Here is a 21,929-nt window from a genome sequence, read left to right as displayed (position 1 = left end):
TTCTAAATGAATCAGTGAATCACATGAATCATTACAACAGACAGTGGGAAGAATCGGTTCTGTGAATTGACTCAAACTTCTGAATCACCTCACCACTGACACGCCTTCTTTTAATTGTATTGATTTCAGTGAGCACGTGACCAAAAAGTCCATTTCCACAGTCGAGGGGGGGCATTATACAGCTAATAAAATATAATGTGTAATTTCCCCTAGTATTTAAGATGAATATACACGAATGTCAGTGGTTTACGTGTATTTAAGCCTGTGTGAGCGCTCTGTGTTGCAGAAGTGAAGATTTCAAAAGTGCCTATCGATAGTGGCTCCACCCCGCTCCCCTTTCAGACGCGTGGATGGTAAATGCAGGAAAGCCAGCCATTTTGCACTATCCCTGGTAGAAAGTGGGCTGTCGTGGGGAGACGTTCTCAGCACAGAATAATTAGCTAGCCGAAAAAAAACCCACAAGTTGAAGAAAACCATTACCTTGATTCAGTTCACGCATTAACTCAATTTCTGACACTTGAAAAGAGGCGCACCAGAGGTAAGTGTGCTCAATTTCTCCTGCTTAAATCATGCCCGCTGGCTGGCTAGCTCACACACTAAATTAGCTGGGTTAGCTAACCTGGCTAGTTAGCTTGTTGGCTAACTGTCTAAGCTAAGCTAACTTGTTTACCGTGGACTCTTTGGTCAACTCTAAAGTAAAGCTAGCTAGCGTTAGCTAACGTGCGTCACTGAGCGGAGGGCTAGCTTGGTTAGCTAGCTAACAGGCTGCTGAACAGAAACATAAGTTAGAAAGCTAGATAACTAGCCAACTAACTTGGCTACCTAGTTTTTTGTCTTATTTGAAAAACAGCTTAACTCTAGGGCTGCGCTACGGTAGCTTAGCGAAAGTCGCCCCTTAAATGTAGCTCCATGCATTTATCTAACACAGCTAACTACAGCGGCGGCCTGGAAACCTAGGTAGTTAGCTTAGCTAGCTAACGCCATCGCTATTTCTCTCTCTGGCACCTGGAGTCCGGTTAACGACCCCAGCGTGTTTTATGGCTTTCAGGAGTCACCTTATAGTTAGCAGTTTACTCAGCTCGGCCGGTGTTCTGTCGAGTTATGCTACCCATTGATATGTGCTTCTTAACAGCGCTGCGCATGCGCCAGTCCACATTTCTTTATGGTTTCATGTGTTTTTATGATAATTCGGTTTTCTATGGATACATAAACCACCTGCTTGAATGCTACAAAACTGTAAATAGCAACTAAAAAGAATGGAAAATAAAAATATGTAAAACAATAAAAAATTAGCGGTTTCTTATCACCTATGTGAGCATAACTTTAACTTAACTTACCTGATACAGTAATTTAGCCTATCCGAACATCCAAGACTTCCTCTGCCGGTATTCTGTCGAGTTGTGCTACCTTGTCCAACCGTGCCATTCTAGTAGTATTTCATTTTTAAAAAGCTAAAATGACAAAAAATAAGCGACATAGAAAGTACTCTCAGCAGAAGCCTAAGCAGGACATGTGGATAGGTTAAATCAGTGTATTAGGTAAAGTTTAAAGAAATTAATATAAAATCATATACGTGATTAGAAAGCTTTTATTCTTTTTTATAATTTATATTTTGTAATAATTTTTAACTTCTATATAGTGTTTTAAACATGCATGCAGATTGTTTAATGCTCTCAATAAAAACTTAAGGAATTACTATAAACATATTTAAAAAAAAAAATGTTGGTCGGCGCGTGCGCAGTGTCGTAAAGAAGCACATATCGATGGATAGCAAAACTCGACAGAACACCTCTGAGAGCATTTTCTAATATGGGGCTTTTTTGTATATTTACCTATAGATATAGGCTAGGGTAGCACAACTCGGCAGAACACCGGTCTGAATTTAACGTTTCTCTCAATGTGTTTTTTTACATAATAATCGCTGTAGGCTGGTGTTTGTAAAACTGCACGGTCACAGTTGGCTAGTTTTACCCAAACAGGCTCTGCAGACGGATTGAAAGAGTTGCAGAGTTGAGGAGAGAGCGCAACAGCTAGCTTTAGCTAATCTAGGCAGCTAATCACACAAGCTAATAGCTACATGGGTGCTTGTTAGCTATCTTACTAAGCTAGCGTTAGGTTAGCTAAGTAGCTACGCTAGGTTGTTAGCTTAGCTTAGTAAATAACTAGGTTATTTGACTATCTATACAACCACACTTCAGCCTTTTATTCTAGTTCGAGTCCCAGTTCTGTCCAGACCAATATTTAATGTAAGTTAGTTTAACTGCGTTTCCTCAGTCTAAAATCAGCTTATAGGCTTGCTAAGGTAAGTAAAGACAGTAACTAGCTACGGAGCTTAAAGCTGAAGTAAAACTGAAAGTATTTGTAGAGTTAAATCTACCTACTTTTTAACTGGAAAACTTGCCACACACCATTTTAACCATGTTTCACATGAGCTTGGTTAGCTATCAGACAGAAAGTGGTAGCTTGGGTAGTTCTATCTGGTGTGACTTGTTCACTGCTTATTAACATAGCTAGCTTGAGCTAGCTATTGCATAACAGCACACAACGAACATGTGAGCGTTTTCACTTCTCCACAGGGGTGGTGGTCCCTGGCCTACTCGCTGGATGGAGTAAGGCCTTGGGCATGATGTTAAAGCAAACTTAAAAAGTCAAAATACAACAAAAAGCATGCATAGCAGCATGTACAGATCTGAGAACATGAAGGATTGAAGTGATCTTTGTGGCTGTAGATTCAGCATTGTTGATGCACCTGTAGAATTCACTATGCATTTTTATTTAGCTGCTCAAAATGCTTACCACACAGTGTGTTGGAAATCGAGCTTTTCAGATGACCACTACAACAGATAATCTCTGTTTCATTTGGGACATGGTTAGTAGGCTGCTTCATATTGGGTAGACATTGCATTATGTATTGATGATATTAATGAACTTTTGTGTTGAGTACAATAACGGGCTGCCTCTGTCATGAAGAAAAATCAGTGTAAAACACCTTTTTAATCAAATGCAAAAACTGGAGCTATATTAAGCATCCCTTGTAGTAGCCCCTGTCCCCATAAACATGCTCCCTGGCAAGGCATTGTATTTCTTGCTGTGCCTTTTGCAGTAATATTTGCACTACAGTGCCATTTAAAATGTTATTGTACACAAAACAGTACTCTACTGTACTTAAAACATTTACTGTACTTTTTAAAACATTTTACTGCATCCTTTAAGCCAAACTGGACTGAATATTTTCCTGTTTGAGTCTGTTGAATTTGTTGTACATATTAGAAATGAAAAGTAACGTAAATGTGTTTAGAGAAGTGCTTTTGCGCCCCCCCCCCCCCCTTTACTTTCTGCATTCATTCATTTGCTTCTAGTCAGCTGACATAAAGAATGCTAAAGTTAACAAGTTCAAGCAATACTTATTTTATACCAGATATTTCCCTCATGCATACTTTTAAAATAAATGCAAGGCAGTATAATGGGCGACAGCATCAAACCTGTGTTAAGTATATCTATTGTAGTGTATTGTTTCTATGGTTATTGTGAAGTTGTGTTAATTTGTTTTGTGTCAAATTCTGCCATATTTATTAATAAAATGCTGCGATTACATAGTTTGTCTATAAAGTTTTCAGTCATTTATTGCCACTTTTGTTTTACTTTGACAGGCCTGTTGAAACGTATAAAGTCAGGTTCGACAGTATTGTGAATGTACTGTTTACACCTGGTCAGAATTATACCTGGATAAGAAAGTACCACATAAAAATGCAAGTGTGAACACCTCGAAAATGGGTATAAAACAGATATAAACCTGATCACTTAACACTTCAGGAAGTGGTATCAAACTAATAATTCTATCTTTCAAAGATTTGAAATGATATTTTCAATGAATGCACTGTCTTAAGTGGACCAGATTTGAAATAAAACTTGGTTGCATTAACTTACTTTTTCAGATAATGTACATTTTGCAGATGGGAGTTCTTGTTCTGAAAAAAGTAGGTTTGATACAGTAGAAGTGCTTCTGTCTGAAAATTCTGAAAATCATTCTCTTCTTATTAAAGTTTTCTGTTTTATTTTTATCAAAAGTAAATGCCTTAATAAAGTGCAGCTTTAATAATATGTATACATTATTTCATTTGGCCATAATTTTTTTTGTATTATTTAGACGCAAGACGTACAGAAGGTTCTTGTAGTGTAACATTGTTTTTCAGTTAACCATCTAGTTGCGTGTATTTTGTATTATAAACACCTAAAATGGGACACGTCACAAAGTCGACACACTGTTTGATTCTGTTTACACTTGGCCACTGATGTAGTGTATGGTTTGTACTAGGGGTGTCACGATCTCGATATTTTATCGAAATCGAATCGAAATGAGGTCACGATCTCGAGTATCGAAGTCAAAAAGAGGATCGACGATCCCTCCCGCGCGCGCTACGCAAATAGCGCAGCGCGCTACGCAAATGGCGCGGCACCAACACAGCGCATCCTATTCATTTAAATAGAGATAGCCACTGCATGAGCGCAGTCGGCGGGAGTGTGATCACTGTTTTTATCTGTCCAACGGGGGAGGGGGGGCGGGGGTTGGGCGCGCAGGTTTTGTATCTGTATCTAACGGAGGGGTGGGTGCGCGCAGGTGAGAGCGTGTGAACTCGCTGAAATGCGTGTGTCAGTGTGACTTGAGAACACTGACTATAGATCACAGTGAGGTGGATTAAAAATCTTAAACTTATAATTGACTACACCTGTTGCTTTCCATTGAATTAAAAAAACATCTTTCTCTCAGATAAAGTAAACACAAGCGTGTTTCTGACTAAAATAAAAGCTTTTCAGGAGAGATATAAGTTATGTGTAAATATTTATAAGACAATACCCACATCACTTATCTAACCAGCCTGTACTGATTTCTGCCCCCCAATAATGCTTTCAATAACCTCTTGTAACCCCTGGGAGCCAGGGGTTACACTCTAATAGCCTTTAATAGTCTTCAGTAGCCTTTAAAAGACTTACCTGGCGGCCGTGGTGTGTCCACTAAACTCCGTAGTTATAAACATCCTGAGGTTAGCAGCGCGCTAACTGACCTGTTTATAATGTAATCCGAGCAGTGCCTCCGTGTCGGCTGTTCTAACCTGCTGCTGTTAGCTGCTTGGGCTGAAAGATGAACTGTAGTGAGCTGTATTATCCGGTTAGTGGGGTTAAAACCTTTATTTGTTTACAGAAACAGTAAAAACGGACTGGCTGAGCTCTGTAGCCCGTGGCTGGGCTGTACTGAAGTAGTGACTGAGTGAAGAGAGCGGGGCTTGTGCTGCTGCTGCTAGTGGTTGGATGAAGAACTGCAGCTTCATGTAATGAGCAGTTTCACCAGCCATCCACACACAGCTCTGATAAACTGCTTGTTTTAATAGTGCACACTGTTGCTACCAAAAAAAGTCACTAGATGGCATTACCATATATATCTTAATAAATAATAATAATAATATTTATAATATTTATAATAATAATAATAATAATAATAATAATAATAATAATAATAATAAATATATTATTTAAATTTTATGAGGCATAAAATAATAACAAGAAAAAAAAACAAGAAAATCGAGAATCGAATCGAATCGTGACCCTCAAATCGAAAATGAAATCGAATCGAGGATTTAGAGAATCGTGACACCCCTAGTTTGTACCCTGCTGAATATTTTAGTCACGTGCATTTATACTTGATTCTCAAATGTTTCTCTGGTAAGTCTGCTGTGTGGGATGGAAGATCCAAACAGGCTTTTTGTGCTACAATTATTAGTAGCCTTTTGATTGTACTGGGAGGCCTGCCATGTAAAAATTATTCTTAAATCCATAAGAGTGTTGTACAGATACTGTTTGTGCTACATTTGAAGGTATCTGAGGTTTGCTTCTGTCTTCCCATTCGCTCTTGTTGGTTGCAGAGCAAAGATCTTCAGTTACACCCCCCACAAACCTACACGCATACAGGGAATGGCCACAGGTGTGTACTGATAGCTGCTCTGTTTACCAGGCTTTTTTTTTTCTTTTTGCAGGACAAAAGTGACATTTCATACAGAAAAGGCCACTTGCAGGGTAAGTTCTAATTCTTCTTTTGTAGAGTTGCTGCTTGCTTTGCACATCACAAGCATACAAATAGGCTCAGGTAGATTTGTGTATTCAAATTGCTAGACCAAAGCGCATGAAATATCTTTGATGTTGTAAGTAGTTAACTCAGAAAAGTCAGAAAATCACTGAATGCAGTTCTGCCTCTCTGGCCCAGCTGTGTTCCTGTTTTGTTTTTTACTTTTTATTATGTATTGTATTAGTGCATGGTGAACAGGTATATGCCATCAAAGAGCAACCCTGGTATCCAAGGGTATCTGCATAAACCATGTGGACTTTCTTGTGAATTTCTGGCAGTAGTTCTACTCCCTTTAGTGAAGTCATGGGTTGTGCAGTTCTCCTGCAGTTCTCAAGTCTAGGCCTCATGTCCCCCTGCTCTACATACCCTCTTGATCCAAATCAGAAATGACTGAGCAGAATATGTGATTCACTCAGACCATGTTAAACATTCATTCATGATCTTGGTCCCCCTGTGAGTTTGGAGCCTTCTGCTGGTAATGAACAGCTGATACCAGCTCGTTACTAGTTATTTGACACTGGTATGGACACGCGCGCTCGTTTTGCATCTTGCATATCTTCTGTGAGCTGCCTTTAGGTTTTAACCTGCGTGCAGTGGTCCAGTTGCATGAAACAAACAAACAAGAAAAAAACTGCATGGAATGGATAAGGTTCTATTTAAAAACGGCAAGACTTCTAAATTAAAAGACTAACGGTTTCCTTGGTTACATGCTACCCCCTACATACAACTGTGTGTGCGCGCCCACTCGCGCCCACACACACCACTTACGTGTAGCTGCCAGTCTACTAGACTGTTCTCTGTGGGTGAGTTTTAGTCCTGCATGGCAACACCTCCATTATCTGGCACTGCTGGCTGGCTGTGCTGATTGAGTTTGTGTGTGTTAATTTTGAACAATTTAAGCAACAATATCTGATTTTGAAGCTGTTGTGCATTTAACAGTATTCATCATTAGGTCTATGATTATAATTGCACTTTTTTTTGTTTGTTTCTTATTTTTTAAGAATAGGTAATGTTTCAAATTGGATGTCTGAGTATTGATATTAATCCAAAGTTATTTGTTCAATAGGCTGTAATTGCATAATGATGTTATTGTATTAGCATTATATCATTAGAATGAATGGGTCCTAAAATGATGTAATATAAAAGTCACCATTATTTCTTGAGCAATATATTGTCCAAAAAAAGGGTGTTCAAAATAGGCCTGCGCAATTATATTAATATATTTATTGTACCAGTGATATAAAAGATCTTAAAATAGCAATAATATTGTTTATATGAAAATTATTTCCTGTAACATTTGGTCCAAGCAAAAATGGTTACCATGACAGGCTCATTTATGATCATGCAAGTCTGAAATGATGACTGTGTGGAATTTTATTATTATTATTTCTGTGTATTATCTCTTTAAAGTACAGTTAGGAAGCTATGGGGACAAATTAAGGAAATATGTGAACATCTCATGGTGGTGGAGGGATGAGTGCAGGCTCTTTTAAAGGTGCCATCAATCACCCACTGCTCTACTTTTTTGAGAAGCACGAGGCTCCAGAAATACCCACACAGCGCTGTGTTCCTCCAGAAGCTTGTATCGTCCTCCTCCCCCACCCCTCCTAGAATGAACAGAGAGTCTCAAAAGAATCACTCAATGAGATTTGTCTCATGTAGATGCTTTTCAGCTTGAAGGCTTTTGTTCTGCTTTCACAGTTGTTACCAGCAACTCAAAACTTCCTCCCGTTTTCATACTTGAACGCCACTTTCATTTGTGCAGGGGGAGGGGAAGAAAGGAAACAAAATCTGCTCATATTAGGTTTCACATCGCTTCATTACAAGTGCTCTGTATAAACAGAGGCCTTGTCACATGACAGTTTACAGACCTTGGAGTGCAAAAAGTGTAAATAGCCTTACATTGATGTGGTTTGTACTGATAGTATGAACTGTTTATACTTCAGGGGCTGATAATGTACTGTTTCCTGTAGGAATAGCATTGTCAAGTCTGCTGTACAGATTTTTCCCTTGCTACTAAAAGTCAGGTGCGCTTTGTTATGCAACGTTTAGATTCCAGGAATTTTCAGGACACTCTTAAGCTTGTGTACTCAGATTGCTGACTGTGCACCATGTTAGTTTAAACTGCATAACATAAATAACTAGGCCGGGCACATGCATGAACCTCTGGCATATTAAGGTAATGTTACCATGAAAGATCAGTATGTCTCCATTTGTGGTTGGATGGTCTTAAGTTTAAATCATATCGCAACTAGGGGTGTGCGATATGACGATAACAGATCGTGAAGTATTATAAAGTGTCTACGATAAGCCATCACAGAAAAAAACGCTGGATCGTTAAGCCCATTCTATCCACTACAGCAGTTTTCTGCTCAGCCAAAGCGCACTATTTGCTAGTGCCCTTTCACGCACCCTAGTGGCCCGCACATAAACCAATCAGCTCACCGGAACACCTTTGGTTACAGCCCCTCCCCTTTTCTCAAAAGCGCAAAGCCATGGGTGAAAACACAGCGGCAGTTAGTTCCTAAAAAAAGGTTGATTTCAGTAATATGGACCTGGTTTGGATTGTCCAAAGCTGATGTTACACAAACAACAGTGATATGTAAAATTTGCACAGAGCTCGTTCTAACGTCGGATGGAAGCACGACAAATCTTTTTAACCACTTAAAGAGGCGACATCCCAAACAGTACACTGAAAATCAGGTAACCAACAGATTAACTACACCGCAGCTAGCAGAGGCTAATGCTACAGCAGGACCAAAACAAACAACGCTAACGCGGTCATTCGAGAGAGGAACTCCCTACGAGAAGAGAAGTAAATAATGGAGAGAGGTAACAGAAGCTTTTTTTTAATCACGTTTTTCCTGGCAAAGGACATGGTTCCTTTTAAAACTGTGGAAAACAAGCCAGAAATACTTTTTTTTTTTTTTTCTAAAAATCCTGTCAAAACATTGAATGCTAGTAATACTTAAATTACAGGAAGAGTTTTTTTTTTACAGCATTTTTTTATTTAACTGCTTTTATTTAATTGTTATTGTCTTGGTCTTGCCTTGTTATTTTTGTAGTAGGCTAAGTTTGCTGTTTTAAACAGTAAGATTGCATTTTCCCTGAATGGTGTTTTATGTACTGTTTTAAACCAGTGTTAATGGATTAAAATCTGTTCAAAACGTGGCTTGGCCAAAATGGTTTGGTTTTTAGTGCTGTATTTAAGAATGGTTAGATTGTTTGATTGCACTCAGTCAACATGAATAGAATCGTGATAAAATCGTTATCGTGATTATGAAGAAAAAAAATCGTGATATGATAATTTTGCCATATCGCCCACCCCTATCGTGAACGATACCCTGAAATATCATGCCATATCACGTCAGGGTACTACTTTTTTGCTGTTTTTAGCTAAAGAAGAATTCACTGTTCTCATTTCCCTTTTATAGTTTTTTTTTTTTTACCACTTTAGGTTACACTTTCTAATATGCTGTCTTTTGTGATAAGAGCATATTTCAAGGCCCTGCTCTCTGCAGTGTGTTTAAGGTGCTTGAACTTTTAGCCGTTGCAGAATGTAGGCAATAAGTTATGGTGGCTCTGATGACCTTTGACCTTCTGAAAGGGCAAGCCTGGACACCTCTCTGTTGATATTAATAGAATCATTTCTCTATGACATGGACAGACTTGTCCAACCTGCTTCACTAAAATCTCAACAAAATGGTCGTTCAAATTTAATCTCAAGTATGTCCCGCTGCTTGCCATGTTTACACTTGTGTCGGACGGTTGAAAACAAGCAGGCGCCGTCAAGCCCGCCATGACGAGGGTCTGAAGAAGATTTGGGCCGCGGTGTATATAAGAGACTCTTGGAGTGAAGGGACTGAAGGGTGAGAAGATTGTGATATTGAAGTTGTAAGTTCTACAGGCGATTTGTTATTTGAAAGTGCTTGGTTGTACATTCCTTATTGTAAGCTCAGATTATCTTGTCTTTATTTCTGGCTTCTGTTTTGGAGTTTGTTTGCTTGTTTTTAGTAGAACTCTGCTGCCTTTATGGTCTCTTTCACTCTCATAGACCCCTCCTTACTAGGCTTTTACGACCATACATAGTCAAACCATGAATCAGATGACCTGCATTGTGCAGCTGTTTTAAAACAGTGGGTCATTGTTGTCATTTCCACTGGAGGTACATTAATTATTGATTGAATGTTGACGTCGTGAATGTAAAAATGGTTTATCAATTTTAATTTAAACCCAAGTGAGAACTAAAAATACTGTGTTTAAATAGTAATTGTGTTGTGTTTTGGTAGCCTTTATTTTTTCACGTTTGGTTAACATTTTTGTGGCCATCATGCTTATTATAATTGTTTACATTAGTCGCTTTTAGTGTTTGTCCTGTTCTGCTGCAAAACAGAAGGTTATGCTTACACTTTTTTTGAGTTCCTCAGTATTAATTTAGTTAATTTTTAATATTAATTAAGCCTGAAAAAAATTTGTATAATAAGATTTCTAACATTTTCAACATTGAATAAGAGTTTAAAACCCTCTATTTATGGTTGGTGAGCGTTTTAAACTATTTTCAATAATTCTTCCATTCACAGAACTGTGCAGTATGGAAATAGAGCAGAGGCATTTAACTGGCCTCCCTCACAGTGATGAGTGTCTTATACCTATCCATAGTTAGGTTTCAGAGATCACTGATTTCACAGTATACCATATTTTGAAAAATACATATGCATGACATGAGGTCCGTGTCTCTTGCTAAATAGTGAGTCTCTACCCATCTTTGCGCATGTATTTTATAGGACTGCAACTAACTAGCTGATTAGACAATGATTTCGTCATCCCCTTAGTCACTTATTCTTGTGGACGTGGCTCCTGTTCTTCATCCCAGAAATTTTAATGTGAAATGTGCTGATAAAGTATAATCTGTTGTGTTCTGGCACTTTTGGTGACGAGCAAGTTGAGTGAGGAAGCGGTCCTAACCCCTCCCCTACAGTATTTCTGTCACTAGGTGTTTCTGTCCCTAAGATATACAGCTCTGGAAAAAATGGAAAACACTTCAGTTTCTGAATGTTTCCCTGATTTTGCTATTTATACATATATGTTTGAGTAAAATGAACATTGTTGTTTTTTTCTATAAACTACGGACAACATTTCTTCTAAATTCCAAATAAAAATATTGTCATTTAGAGCATTTGTTTGCAGAACATGAGAAATTAATGAAATAAAAAAAAAGATCAGACCTCAAATAATGCAAAAAAAAAAAACATTCATATTTATAAAGTTTATAAAGAGTTCAGTTTTTAATTAAAGTTTTCATGCATCTTGGCATGTTCTCATCCACCAGTCTTACACACTGCTTTTGGATAACTTTATGCCACTCCTGGTGCAAAAATTCAAGCAGTTTAGCTTGGTTTGATGGCTTGTGATTATCCATCTTACTCTTGATTATATTCCAGAGGTTTTCAGTTTGGTAAAATCAAAGAAACTCATCATTTTTAAGTGGTTTATTATGTTTTCCAGAGCTGTAAATATTTTATGTTGTATTTTATGTTTGTTTGTTGTAGTCCTCCAAAAAGCACCTATATAGAGATAGATTATGAGACTGCATTCACTTCTGGGCCTGATTTAGCAAAACGAGTAATAGAGAACTTTGTGAATGTTGCTTTTCTCAAAACAGTCTCTAAATACCTTTTGGCCAGTTGGATTGAGTTGCAGCAGTGGAAACTAACTAGTCTATTGATAAAGATGTCCGTGTACTTTTAGTGCAGTTCTGCATGCCTGTTCTTGGAAACTAATCAGAAATGTGCACTCCAATGAAAGTAAAGCCTGAAGTTGAAACCAGACCAGAGTCTAACCTGAGAGACAAAGAGAGCGCGAGCCTGAGAGATTAAGAGGAGAAATTGACCCTTTTCCTATCTTGTTTTCTCTTTGTTTTGAATGCTATAGAGTCGTAAGACTCAAGTCCAAGTCTGAGTCAGAGTCTTCATTGTTCAAGTGGAGTTTTGTTTTTATTGTCTTGTCTCAAGATCTGTCAAGTTGTCCTATAAATGTAGTGAGAGACTTGAGTGCAATTGTATGTTTTATACAAAGCTCGTTTTACAGTGCCTGAAGCACAAGCTTTGTTTGTGACTTATTTTATTGATGATCTTGAAATTTGCTGCCATCATTTCCTGTGCAAAGGGCATAAAGCCCATGCCATGCACACTCTTTTAGAACACTCTTGGATACTTCCAGTTAGCTCTGATTTGTATACAGTAAAGCCTCATTACGGTCATATTGATTGTTCTTGGCTGGGGTGGAATGCCTTCAGGAAGTCTTTGGTTAAGCAGTCCTGTGAGTGTATTTATCAAACTTCTTTGGGTATCACTTCATGTTGAGTCTGTTTGTGTAATGGCTCTTATTGCACGTTTGTCTTGGTCTGTGTGCATGACCTTTACTTAGACTCTTTGCATGCTTTGTGTTTTGTCAGACCTTGTCTCTTTCCTCATTCTTTTGTTTTTCCTGAGATTCCCCCTCCTCTGTTTGTATTTTCCTGTGTGTGAGTCTGATGTGTTTGTCCTGTACTGTTTGATGTGTTTCTGTAGCGTTTGTCAAAGGCACTGGATGGATAGCATCGAAGCTGAAGCTCTTTACCTGACCGCCGCGCAGCATGGGCAGCCTCAGTGCGAGCTTCCCCACACTGCTGTGGAGGTACCCACCCTTGGGGGGTAAGAACTCACTCACTCGTTGTCCCTTTTTACCTCAGGAGGCTTTTTTTTTTTTGTTCCCCCTCCCAATGACCTATGAAAACCTACTCTTTCTTAAGACACATTTTAAACCACAAACTGAAACTTTTTATAGAAACACATGTTCCACACACATGCTTATACACATGTGTAAGGTGCACAGATACAGGTCATATTTTTTACAGAGGTGGGCAGCCTACGCTCGGACCACGGCGTTGAAAATGTCAGACTCTCAGCAATGAATGAGAAATGTTACGTGAAGTTTAAGGGTTAACTTTACCTATCATGGGGCGCCAAGTGGTCCAGCGGTCTAAAACGCTGCCACTATGAGCAGGAGGTCGCAGGTTCGAACCCCAGCTCACGCAGCTTTGCCATCAAGCTGCCGGCGCTTAGAGGGAGCACAATTGTCCCTGCTCCCTCTGGTGAGTATTTGCACAATTGTCCCTGCTCCCTCTGGGTGGGTAGATGGCACTCTTTCCCCACATCACTCCAAAGGGTGATGTCTGCAGCACAGGGCGTCTGTGAGCTGATGTATTGAAGCCGTGCCTCTGTGCTTTCCTCCAAGTGCGCTGGCTGCTCAGCAGTGCTGCATCAGCAGCAGCTCGAAAAGGAGCGGTGGCTGACTCCACATGTATCGGAGGAAGCATGTGTTAGTCTTCACTCTCCTGGTGTGTTGGGGCATTACTAGTAATAGGGGGAGTACTAATGAGTGGTTTGGGTAAATTGGGGAGAATAAGGGAAAAATTTGAAAATATATATAAAAAAAAAAACAAAAAAAAAAACGTTACCTAGCACCCAGCTATATCTTTACAACAATCTTTACTACTAAGGCTGTATATCTGAAAATGTTTTGTTCTTTGAGTTTTAAAGCTGTAAAATTGACTGGGGCAGGTTGCGTTCTCTGCTGCAGTGCTGTTAAATATAAACAAAAACGGCTCATGTGGCATTCATTCATTCACACTGGAGACCACAACTAGACATTTTAAAATGAATGTTAAAAAAGGATGGAATGAGACCTTTAAATCAGGGTGGCCAGGGAGTGTATTTTGTGATTCTTTCAGTAAAATTGTAGGAAAACTGTCATGGTATAAAAACACATCCTATTTATAAAATGAGGAAAAGAAATGTTTGCTTTTCATCTGTTTTAAAACACTGGTGTCAAAAGTGGTTAATTTAGTGTTGTGTTAGTGTCTTAAACCCCACATATTAGATAGCAATCTTTACATATAAACCAGGAATTAAAAAAATACTGCTTTTTAAAAAATCAAGAAAGTATAGCAAAACAAAATATCAAAATACTTCGATATGTTTTTTTTTTTTTTTTTTCCCTCCCCATATGTTAATGACACGGAGCAAAGTATTTTGAAGCTGTAAAATGTGTTACTGTGGTTGTATTTGTTAATTTTCCATTTCGTATGCTTTAGAATTACTTTAAAAAGGCTTGTTTGGAGAACACCAGTGTTTGAAGGTCAGCGTTCATACTTGCTCTGATGGTCTACACAAACAGAGTTTCAAAAGGATTTGGTTTAGAGTAACACAAATGGAACCGAATAAACTTAACATGTGGTTCGAAGGCCAAATAGTTTTTTATTTTTTCCATTAAACTTGCCACTATTTAAATACATTTTGTAGCCTAAATGTGTATTTCTCTGCATTTGTCTTTTTGTTTTTGTGGAGAAAGTGGTAATCTGCTGCTAAACAAACCCTAACATAAGTACAAATGGTCTTTTTACTGAAAGGGCTTGTTTGTGTTTTCATTTTAAGTTGTCATATATTTTAGATTACCCAATATTAAGTTAATCACTAGTCTTGATCGTAATTAATGTCGAAATCTGACAAGTAGAAACAAATGTTTAATACTTTAAACTGTACAAATAAAAGGTTCTGGTCGTAATTCATGTTTATTCATTTTGATATTAGGTTGTTAAACTAATGATAAACTTTCCTTTCCTGTTTACTTAGATCTGTTTTTTTTTTGTGTAAGTGACCATTGTGTCCTGTAGATTAAGCTTTTGTCCTGTAATTTCCCTCGCAGCTAGTCGTGGTCTGATGGCTTACACGACCCCAGTCATATGACCCCCAAATGGCCAGCCCCCCCTCCCTTGTCCACAAGCCCTCCCTCTTAGCAGTGGCGCAGTGCCGGAACCTGATTGTGTCCTGGGGGTGCATCAGCACAGGGATTACCAGCATGTTACTGGTTTCCATTCATTCCTGCCGATCACTCGCGCTTATCAGCATCAATCTGACACTCTGTTTACCTGACGCTGCACTCCGTTCTGCTTGGCTAAGAGAAAAGCTCACAAAAAAGTCCCCATCCATCAGCACTTTCCTTTGTGGGAGCAGGGGAGCAGCTTTTAGTGGCCCGTCAACCCCGGACTGATTATCAGTCCATGCCCGGTTACTGGCCACGGCCCGTGTTCGTCTCCCAGTGCAGTGCTGGAGCCAGTGCTGTGTCCTATTTTGACCCATGTTGATTTGAGTTTGTGTCTTCAGATACTGGATTTTGGGTTTGGTTTTTCATTTCTCGCCCCTTTCTTCTGTTTGTCCTGATCAGCCTTGATGCGGTCAACGTTTCGTTCTGCCTCTCAGCCACCCCGATGCAGTATCTGCTTTTTCCAGATACTGACTACTAAGAGACGACTTACCTAGCAGGCACTGGTTCGCTGCTGTACCTCGTGGATTTGTTTTTGTTTGCTGAGGCTCATCAACCCTGATTGTGGCATTGTAAAAAAGGGACAGTGGATTTGTGTCTGAGAAAAATGGCTTCCTTTAAGCTGGACTTTCTGCCAGAGATGATGGTGGACCACTGCAGTCTGAACTCAAGTCCAGTGTAAGTTCACCTGTCCTCTGTTTGTACCCGGATTGGGTGTTGGCAGTTGTCTGTGGATTTTTCTTCTTTTATCAAGGACTGTAATTATTGTATATTATGATGGGAGCTAAGGGATTACCCAGAGAGCTTTTTATATGTCAATTGTAATCTAAATTCTGAACAATCTGAACAATTGGGCCTTTTTCCACTGAGCTCTCACACCCAAAGACCTGCAGCTGTGTCTGTTAGCATTGCAATGCTAACAGGCACAGACACCAACCTTGACTGGGTGTGAGCAGTTCAACAGGCTGTCTGTTAGCATTGCTAGTCTCTCACTGTTTTTGCACTTGGGTATTGCAGCTTGTGTTTGCTGTGTTTTCAAGATGTTATTTCATTTTTTTATGTGTTTTTTTGGGGGGAAAAAGTATAATTGTGAGAACAATGTAAATAATCACAACCCCTTCTGTAGATGTAGTTTTATTTTTACATTCTAGATAGTCTGTATCCAGAGCAATGTAAGTACTAATGGTGTCCCTCATAGCAATGTTTGTGATCAACCTAAACTTTAAGACACTTATATTACTTGCAATCACACAAGGCCTTGCTCACATATTGTTTTAGGCAATTTAGAATGTGCTTACAATGTGTGTTGGGGGTGTTTACTTATACAAGCCAAAGTCACAAACTTAGTTTTAAATGTCTTCTGCAATGTGTTGTGTTGTAGCAACTGACAAGCCAGTTTATAGCTGGTCACTTCATCTGTCTTGAGTATCAGGATTATATTTGGAAAAGGCCAAGACACATTTAAAACTGATACAAATCTGATCATTCAAATCACTTCAGGAGGTAACCTGAGTCACATTTGATTCACAAGACTCAACAACATTTCAACAACCAAGTTTTTCTCCCAGTACCACCCAAACCAACCAGCAGTGTTCTGCGTGTTCTGTCCCAAACAGCAGTTGGATTTCAGTCTGATTAGCTAAAGATACATTTGGCTGCCAAGTGCAAATGCATGCGGTTAATCTTAAAATGTAGTAATCCGAATCCAAAACTGTTTGTATGATTGTAAAAGGGTTGCACTTTTGTGAGTCTTTGTGTAGGACGATAGACTTTTTGACCTCCAAATATACATCATCCAGTGTTTATCATTTAGCCATTCTGAAGCTGAGACATCCGTTTCATCAGGTAGCAATAATGCACAATGCATGTAAAAAAGAGTGAACAGTTTCATTTTTTTAATATGTGATGCAATTTGTAGGGCAGGTGTAAAAACCCTTAAACAGTACTTTCACTTGGACAGAAGCAACTGCACTGATAACAGTGAAAGGAGGGACTTGGTCAGGGCCTGAACAAACTGGATTGTTGTTTAGTTTGTTTGTGGTGAGAACGTGATCTGACCTCAATCTGACCCAACTATCAGGTGTACTCGATTCATAAAACTTTCATAAACTGCTCTGCAGATGTAATTTAACCTGATGGACTGCATAGATAATTTCTACAGCTAAGAGCAACAGTGGAAATAGCATTTGTTCAGTGTTAAATGGCACAGAAATATTCACTTGTCTAGAGTAAAGACCTTCTTCCTGTGTTTTCTCTTTTGCTCCCACCCCAAATAACAGGTCTGACCAATAAGCAGAGAGAACATTCTCATTCATTAACTGGTTCAGACCAGAGCAGAGATTATTCATTTTCATAGATGTGAAAGGACTTTTGAACAATACGAATAAACTAGAAAAAGTATTTAGTTTTACTGCAGTATTAACTGTAAACCCACCAATTTATATTGCCAGAACATGTCTGTATGGATTCTCATGCAGGGCTTATGTAATGTTCCATGACTAATGCAGTACTAGGACTAGTGAAGTGCTACACTTGTTTTAACGAGCGTCTGCAACTGTGTTTAAGCTCCACATTTGAACTGTTGAACAATGAACTGCAGGGCATTGTGCCCAAGGACCTTCATGCAAGAAACACCATTTTTGTTTTTGGTTTCTTTTTTGCTAATGTTTAGGCCTTTTTTTTATCCAAGCAGAGTTCACATTTGTTCTCAGATCTGCTTAAACTAGATGTGGTGATCTCTTTAATCAAAAAACTGATAGAATGTTTTAAACTGTTTTAAAAGGGGAAAAAAAAGTCTGTTAGTTTTCAAGTCTGTTAACAATAAATGTTAGTCAAACTCTCATTACTTAAAGTGGCAGTCCATATTATTTTGTTTCTAACCTGAAATCAGAAGCATTTCTAAATGAAGAAGGGACAAAATATTGTTTAATGGTACCAGTGTGCTGGAACGAACATCCCTGCTAAACCTAATATATTCATTCTAAAAACTGGTTGTTTGTCTGGGTGTCTGGTTGCTTTTTGCTGTTTTTTTTTCTGGCCACGTCACACGTCTTTCTGACCTGCGTCACATGTACAGCCTCTAAAAGAGGATCAGGCTCAGTTTTACTGAAGCGAGCTGGTGGAGCAATGGAGACTTCAGAAGGGCTCCTTTACTCATAGTAAAAACAAAGAAACAAAGGAGTGACTTAAGCTCTAAAGCCAAAAAGGAACATGCTAAAACCAGGATTATATCGGATTCATTCACTCTGAAAGGAGACCTCATCACACCCAGTTTAAAATGATTCTTCTGCATGCTCGGTGCAATTACCCATTCTCACCAGAGAGGGCCCAAAACTTACGGACATCAGCTTTAAAAGCAATTGCTAAATTTTACATTTCTGCAACTTCAGACAGTTGTGTGGAACTGCAAATGTGATGCTAATGCAAACTTTGCTAGAGTGCTAAGAGCTTGATGTGGAACAGGACATTTGATTATGGCTTACAGAAATTAACTAGTTTATAAAGTATGCCTTAAAACTGAGGTTACCTCCTAAAATAAGGGATTGGTGTGACTGGTGGATTGACTCTTTGCCAAGAATTAAATGTATCCTCTAAAGTGGAACTTCTAGCAGTTTGTGAGCAGCTGTTGTACTCACTTAGTCACTTGATTTGAGGGTGTTTTCACACTTGAAAGTCTGGAGTAAAGTTTATGGTTTTGTTACACTGTGTACATTTGGTCTGGTTAGTTTCAGTTTCACACTGCAGTTTAGTGAGTGCACTAAAGAACTACATCCTGTCGTCATCAGCTAGGTGGGCTCTGCCTTTATATACCCGACATTGATTGATTGGTTTGTAAAAGGGCGTGTATTGGACATCACCCTTTTGTCAGTTAGGCAGGTGTTGTTCCCAGATTTGCCACATGCACATACTGTAAAAAGCAGAATAAGTGTTAATTTTGTTTTCGTTAATAAATAATTGTCTACAGTTACAGTAGATAAAGAGCAGTCTGTAGTCCAGTAAAAGATTATGCTGGTGATTTTTGGTCTAAAATAGCACTGCACAGTATATCCCTTAAGCATAATGCGCATGCGAAATGGTCACATTGCAGGACGTGTGATGTCACTTAAGGCAATTAAATCAAGCACATCATGTTGCAATGTTTGTAAACGCACGTGTTGAAAGCTGTGCACCTCAGTCCGGCACAGGGTTGCGCAGATACTTCCAGTTACAGCTGAATTCACACTTTTAATCCCAATTCGTCTATAACCTCCTGTTAATGTTGGACCAAATGTTGGTCCCATTCATACCTGCTGTTTAGTACAGACCAAACTGAAAAATCCTAATGTCCAGACCAAGCAATGTATGTGTGAAGCACCCTTAAACAAGTGTCCTCTGTAGTAAAGCTTTGAACTAACTTTATAACAGCCTCCTATTGGTTACTGATCAGTGTGTCCACTTTTCTGGCTCTGATTACACTGCAGACCCTATAGCCTTCTGTTTGTGTAATCGCCTTGTTTGAACAAGTTCTTGCTTGTGGAGAATCAATAAAAGGGAGGATTTATTAGCTGCCTCTCTCGCCGATCAATGAACTCCATTAATCTGGCTGTTAGCTGTCAGCTATGCTCTGCAATGCTGTTTGGTTCAGTCTTAAAGCAGTCGGTTGCATCGTGCCTTAATTGGCCGCGAAGACAAATCGGCTAAAGTGCTTCAAGCCTGTCCATTAGAATCACATTAAGCAAGAGTATCTTCCTCGTTTAAGATGTCCTGCTGGAATGTGCCATATAAAAGGGATGGTTTTCGGTTCAGGATGATCACAAGACTGTCATTTAGTAGTCCTTGTAAATGTGCTGGTAGGTCAAAGCTCTGTGGGTCTTAAAAATACTGTTGGATTACTTTTGAGTTTATTAAGGAGTTATCAGTCAGATCTGAAGAGAATTGGTCTTTAATAGGGGTGTCACGATCTCGATATTTTATCGAAATCGAATCGAAATGAGGTCACGATCTCGAGTATCGAAGTCAAAAAGAGGATCGACGATCCCTCCCGCGCGCGCTACGCAAATAGCGCAGCGCGCTACGCAAATGGCGCGGCACCAACACAGCGCATCCTATTCATTTAAATAGAGATAGCCACTGCATGAGCGCAGTCGGCGGGAGTGTGATCACTGTTTTTATCTGTCCAACGGGGGAGGGGGGGCGGGGGTTGGGCGCGCAGGTTTTGTATCTGTATCTAACGGAGGGGTGGGTGCGCGCAGGTGAGAGCGTGTGAACTCGCTGAAATGCGTGTGTCAGTGTGACTTGAGAACACTGACTATAGATCACAGTGAGGTGGATTAAAAATCTTAAACTTATAATTGACTACACCTGTTGCTTTCCATTGAATTAAAAAAACATCTTTCTCTCAGATAAAGTAAACACAAGCGTGTTTCTGACTAAAATAAAAGCTTTTCAGGAGAGATATAAGTTATGTGTAAATATTTATAAGACAATACCCACATCACTTATCTAACCAGCCTGTACTGATTTCTGCCCCCCAATAATGCTTTCAATAACCTCTTGTAACCCCTGGGAGCCAGGGGTTACACTCTAATAGCCTTTAATAGTCTTCAGTAGCCTTTAAAAGACTTACCTGGCGGCCGTGGTGTGTCCACTAAACTCCGTAGTTATAAACATCCTGAGGTTAGCAGCGCGCTAACTGACCTGTTTATAATGTAATCCGAGCAGTGCCTCCGTGTCGGCTGTTCTAACCTGCTGCTGTTAGCTGCTTGGGCTGAAAGATGAACTGTAGTGAGCTGTATTATCCGGTTAGTGGGGTTAAAACCTTTATTTGTTTACAGAAACAGTAAAAACGGACTGGCTGAGCTCTGTAGCCCGTGGCTGGGCTGTACTGAAGTAGTGACTGAGTGAAGAGAGCGGGGCTTGTGCTGCTGCTGCTAGTGGTTGGATGAAGAACTGCAGCTTCATGTAATGAGCAGTTTCACCAGCCATCCACACACAGCTCTGATAAACTGCTTGTTTTAATAGTGCACACTGTTGCTACCAAAAAAAGTCACTAGATGGCATTACCATATATATCTTAATAAATAATAATAATAATATTTATAATATTTATAATAATAATAATAATAATAATAATAATAATAATAATAATAATAAATATATTATTTAAATTTTATGAGGCATAAAATAATAACAAGAAAAAAAAACAAGAAAATCGAGAATCGAATCGAATCGTGACCCTCAAATCGAAAATGAAATCGAATCGAGGATTTAGAGAATCGTGACACCCCTAGTCTTTAATGTGTAGTGGATGAGTAGTGGATGTGGCCTCAGTCCTATCCAAGTCAGGCTTTTGTATGGAAATGCTACAGTTTCACTTACCTTAACATCATAGCAGCAAAGCTTGCATTGTATTATTTCCTTGATCAATACTGATCAGTTGCTGTACACATTTTGGCATGGTCAAGTGTTAACTTTTTTAGGGAGTGATTTTTCCATGGTGATGCTTAAACTACTGAACTGTAGCGCTGTCCTCTAAACAATAAGGCCACAGGTAGCAGTCTTATTGTTGAGTTGATTGGGGATGCCATAAAATTTGTTCCATGTTCTTTATGATTGTGAAGACTGGCATAAACCTGTTTGCATGCAGCTGATGCATGCAAATGGCATATTGGTGCTAATACTGTAGGCAAAATTATTGTAGCCTGGTACTAAATGAGCTCTGCAGTACTTCTTCAAACCTATGCAAAGCGATCTGAAGACTAATGGCGCCAACATATACAGAGACCTAAATAAGAGGCCGACAACATTTGATACTATTTTTTTTCCACCTTGTAAGGCACAGTGGATTATAAGGCGCACTATTAATGAAGGTCTATACGTAAGGTGATAACTCCCCTCTGAGCAGGAAAAGAGCTAGCAGTTAGCGGCTAATGCTGCTCCAGCAGTGCTAGCTGGAATTAGTATCAGGCTA

The 21,929-nt window shown here is 39.2% G+C and overlaps 1 protein-coding gene across 7 annotated transcripts in view; it reads left to right on the top strand.

Moving 5' to 3' along the window:
* The first annotated feature begins 353 nt into the window (after window positions 1-353).
* The window catches only part of celf1 (cugbp, Elav-like family member 1), a 40,823-nt gene continuing 19,247 nt past the window's right edge, over window positions 354-21,929 (top strand). For 5 of the 7 annotated variants that reach the window (XM_007244886.4, XM_007244884.4, XM_007244888.4 and 2 more), the window contains exons 1-3: window positions 355-538; window positions 6,030-6,069; window positions 12,688-12,810. In XM_007244886.4, the coding sequence (XP_007244948.2) occupies window positions 12,707-12,810 (104 nt within the window). In that variant the 5' untranslated portion in view covers window positions 355-538; window positions 6,030-6,069; window positions 12,688-12,706. Of the gene's footprint in view, window positions 539-6,029; window positions 6,070-12,687; window positions 12,811-21,929 lie in introns of all 7 variants that reach the window. The other 2 variants (XM_007244887.4, XM_007244889.4) reach the window with 2 other exon arrangements.

This window comes from Astyanax mexicanus, chromosome 23 (assembly GCF_023375975.1).
Source record: "Astyanax mexicanus isolate ESR-SI-001 chromosome 23, AstMex3_surface, whole genome shotgun sequence".
Classification (NCBI taxonomy): domain Eukaryota; kingdom Metazoa; phylum Chordata; class Actinopteri; order Characiformes; family Acestrorhamphidae; genus Astyanax; species Astyanax mexicanus.
Note: the sequence above shows the minus strand (reverse complement) of the source record. Positions and strands in the feature narration are given on the sequence as shown.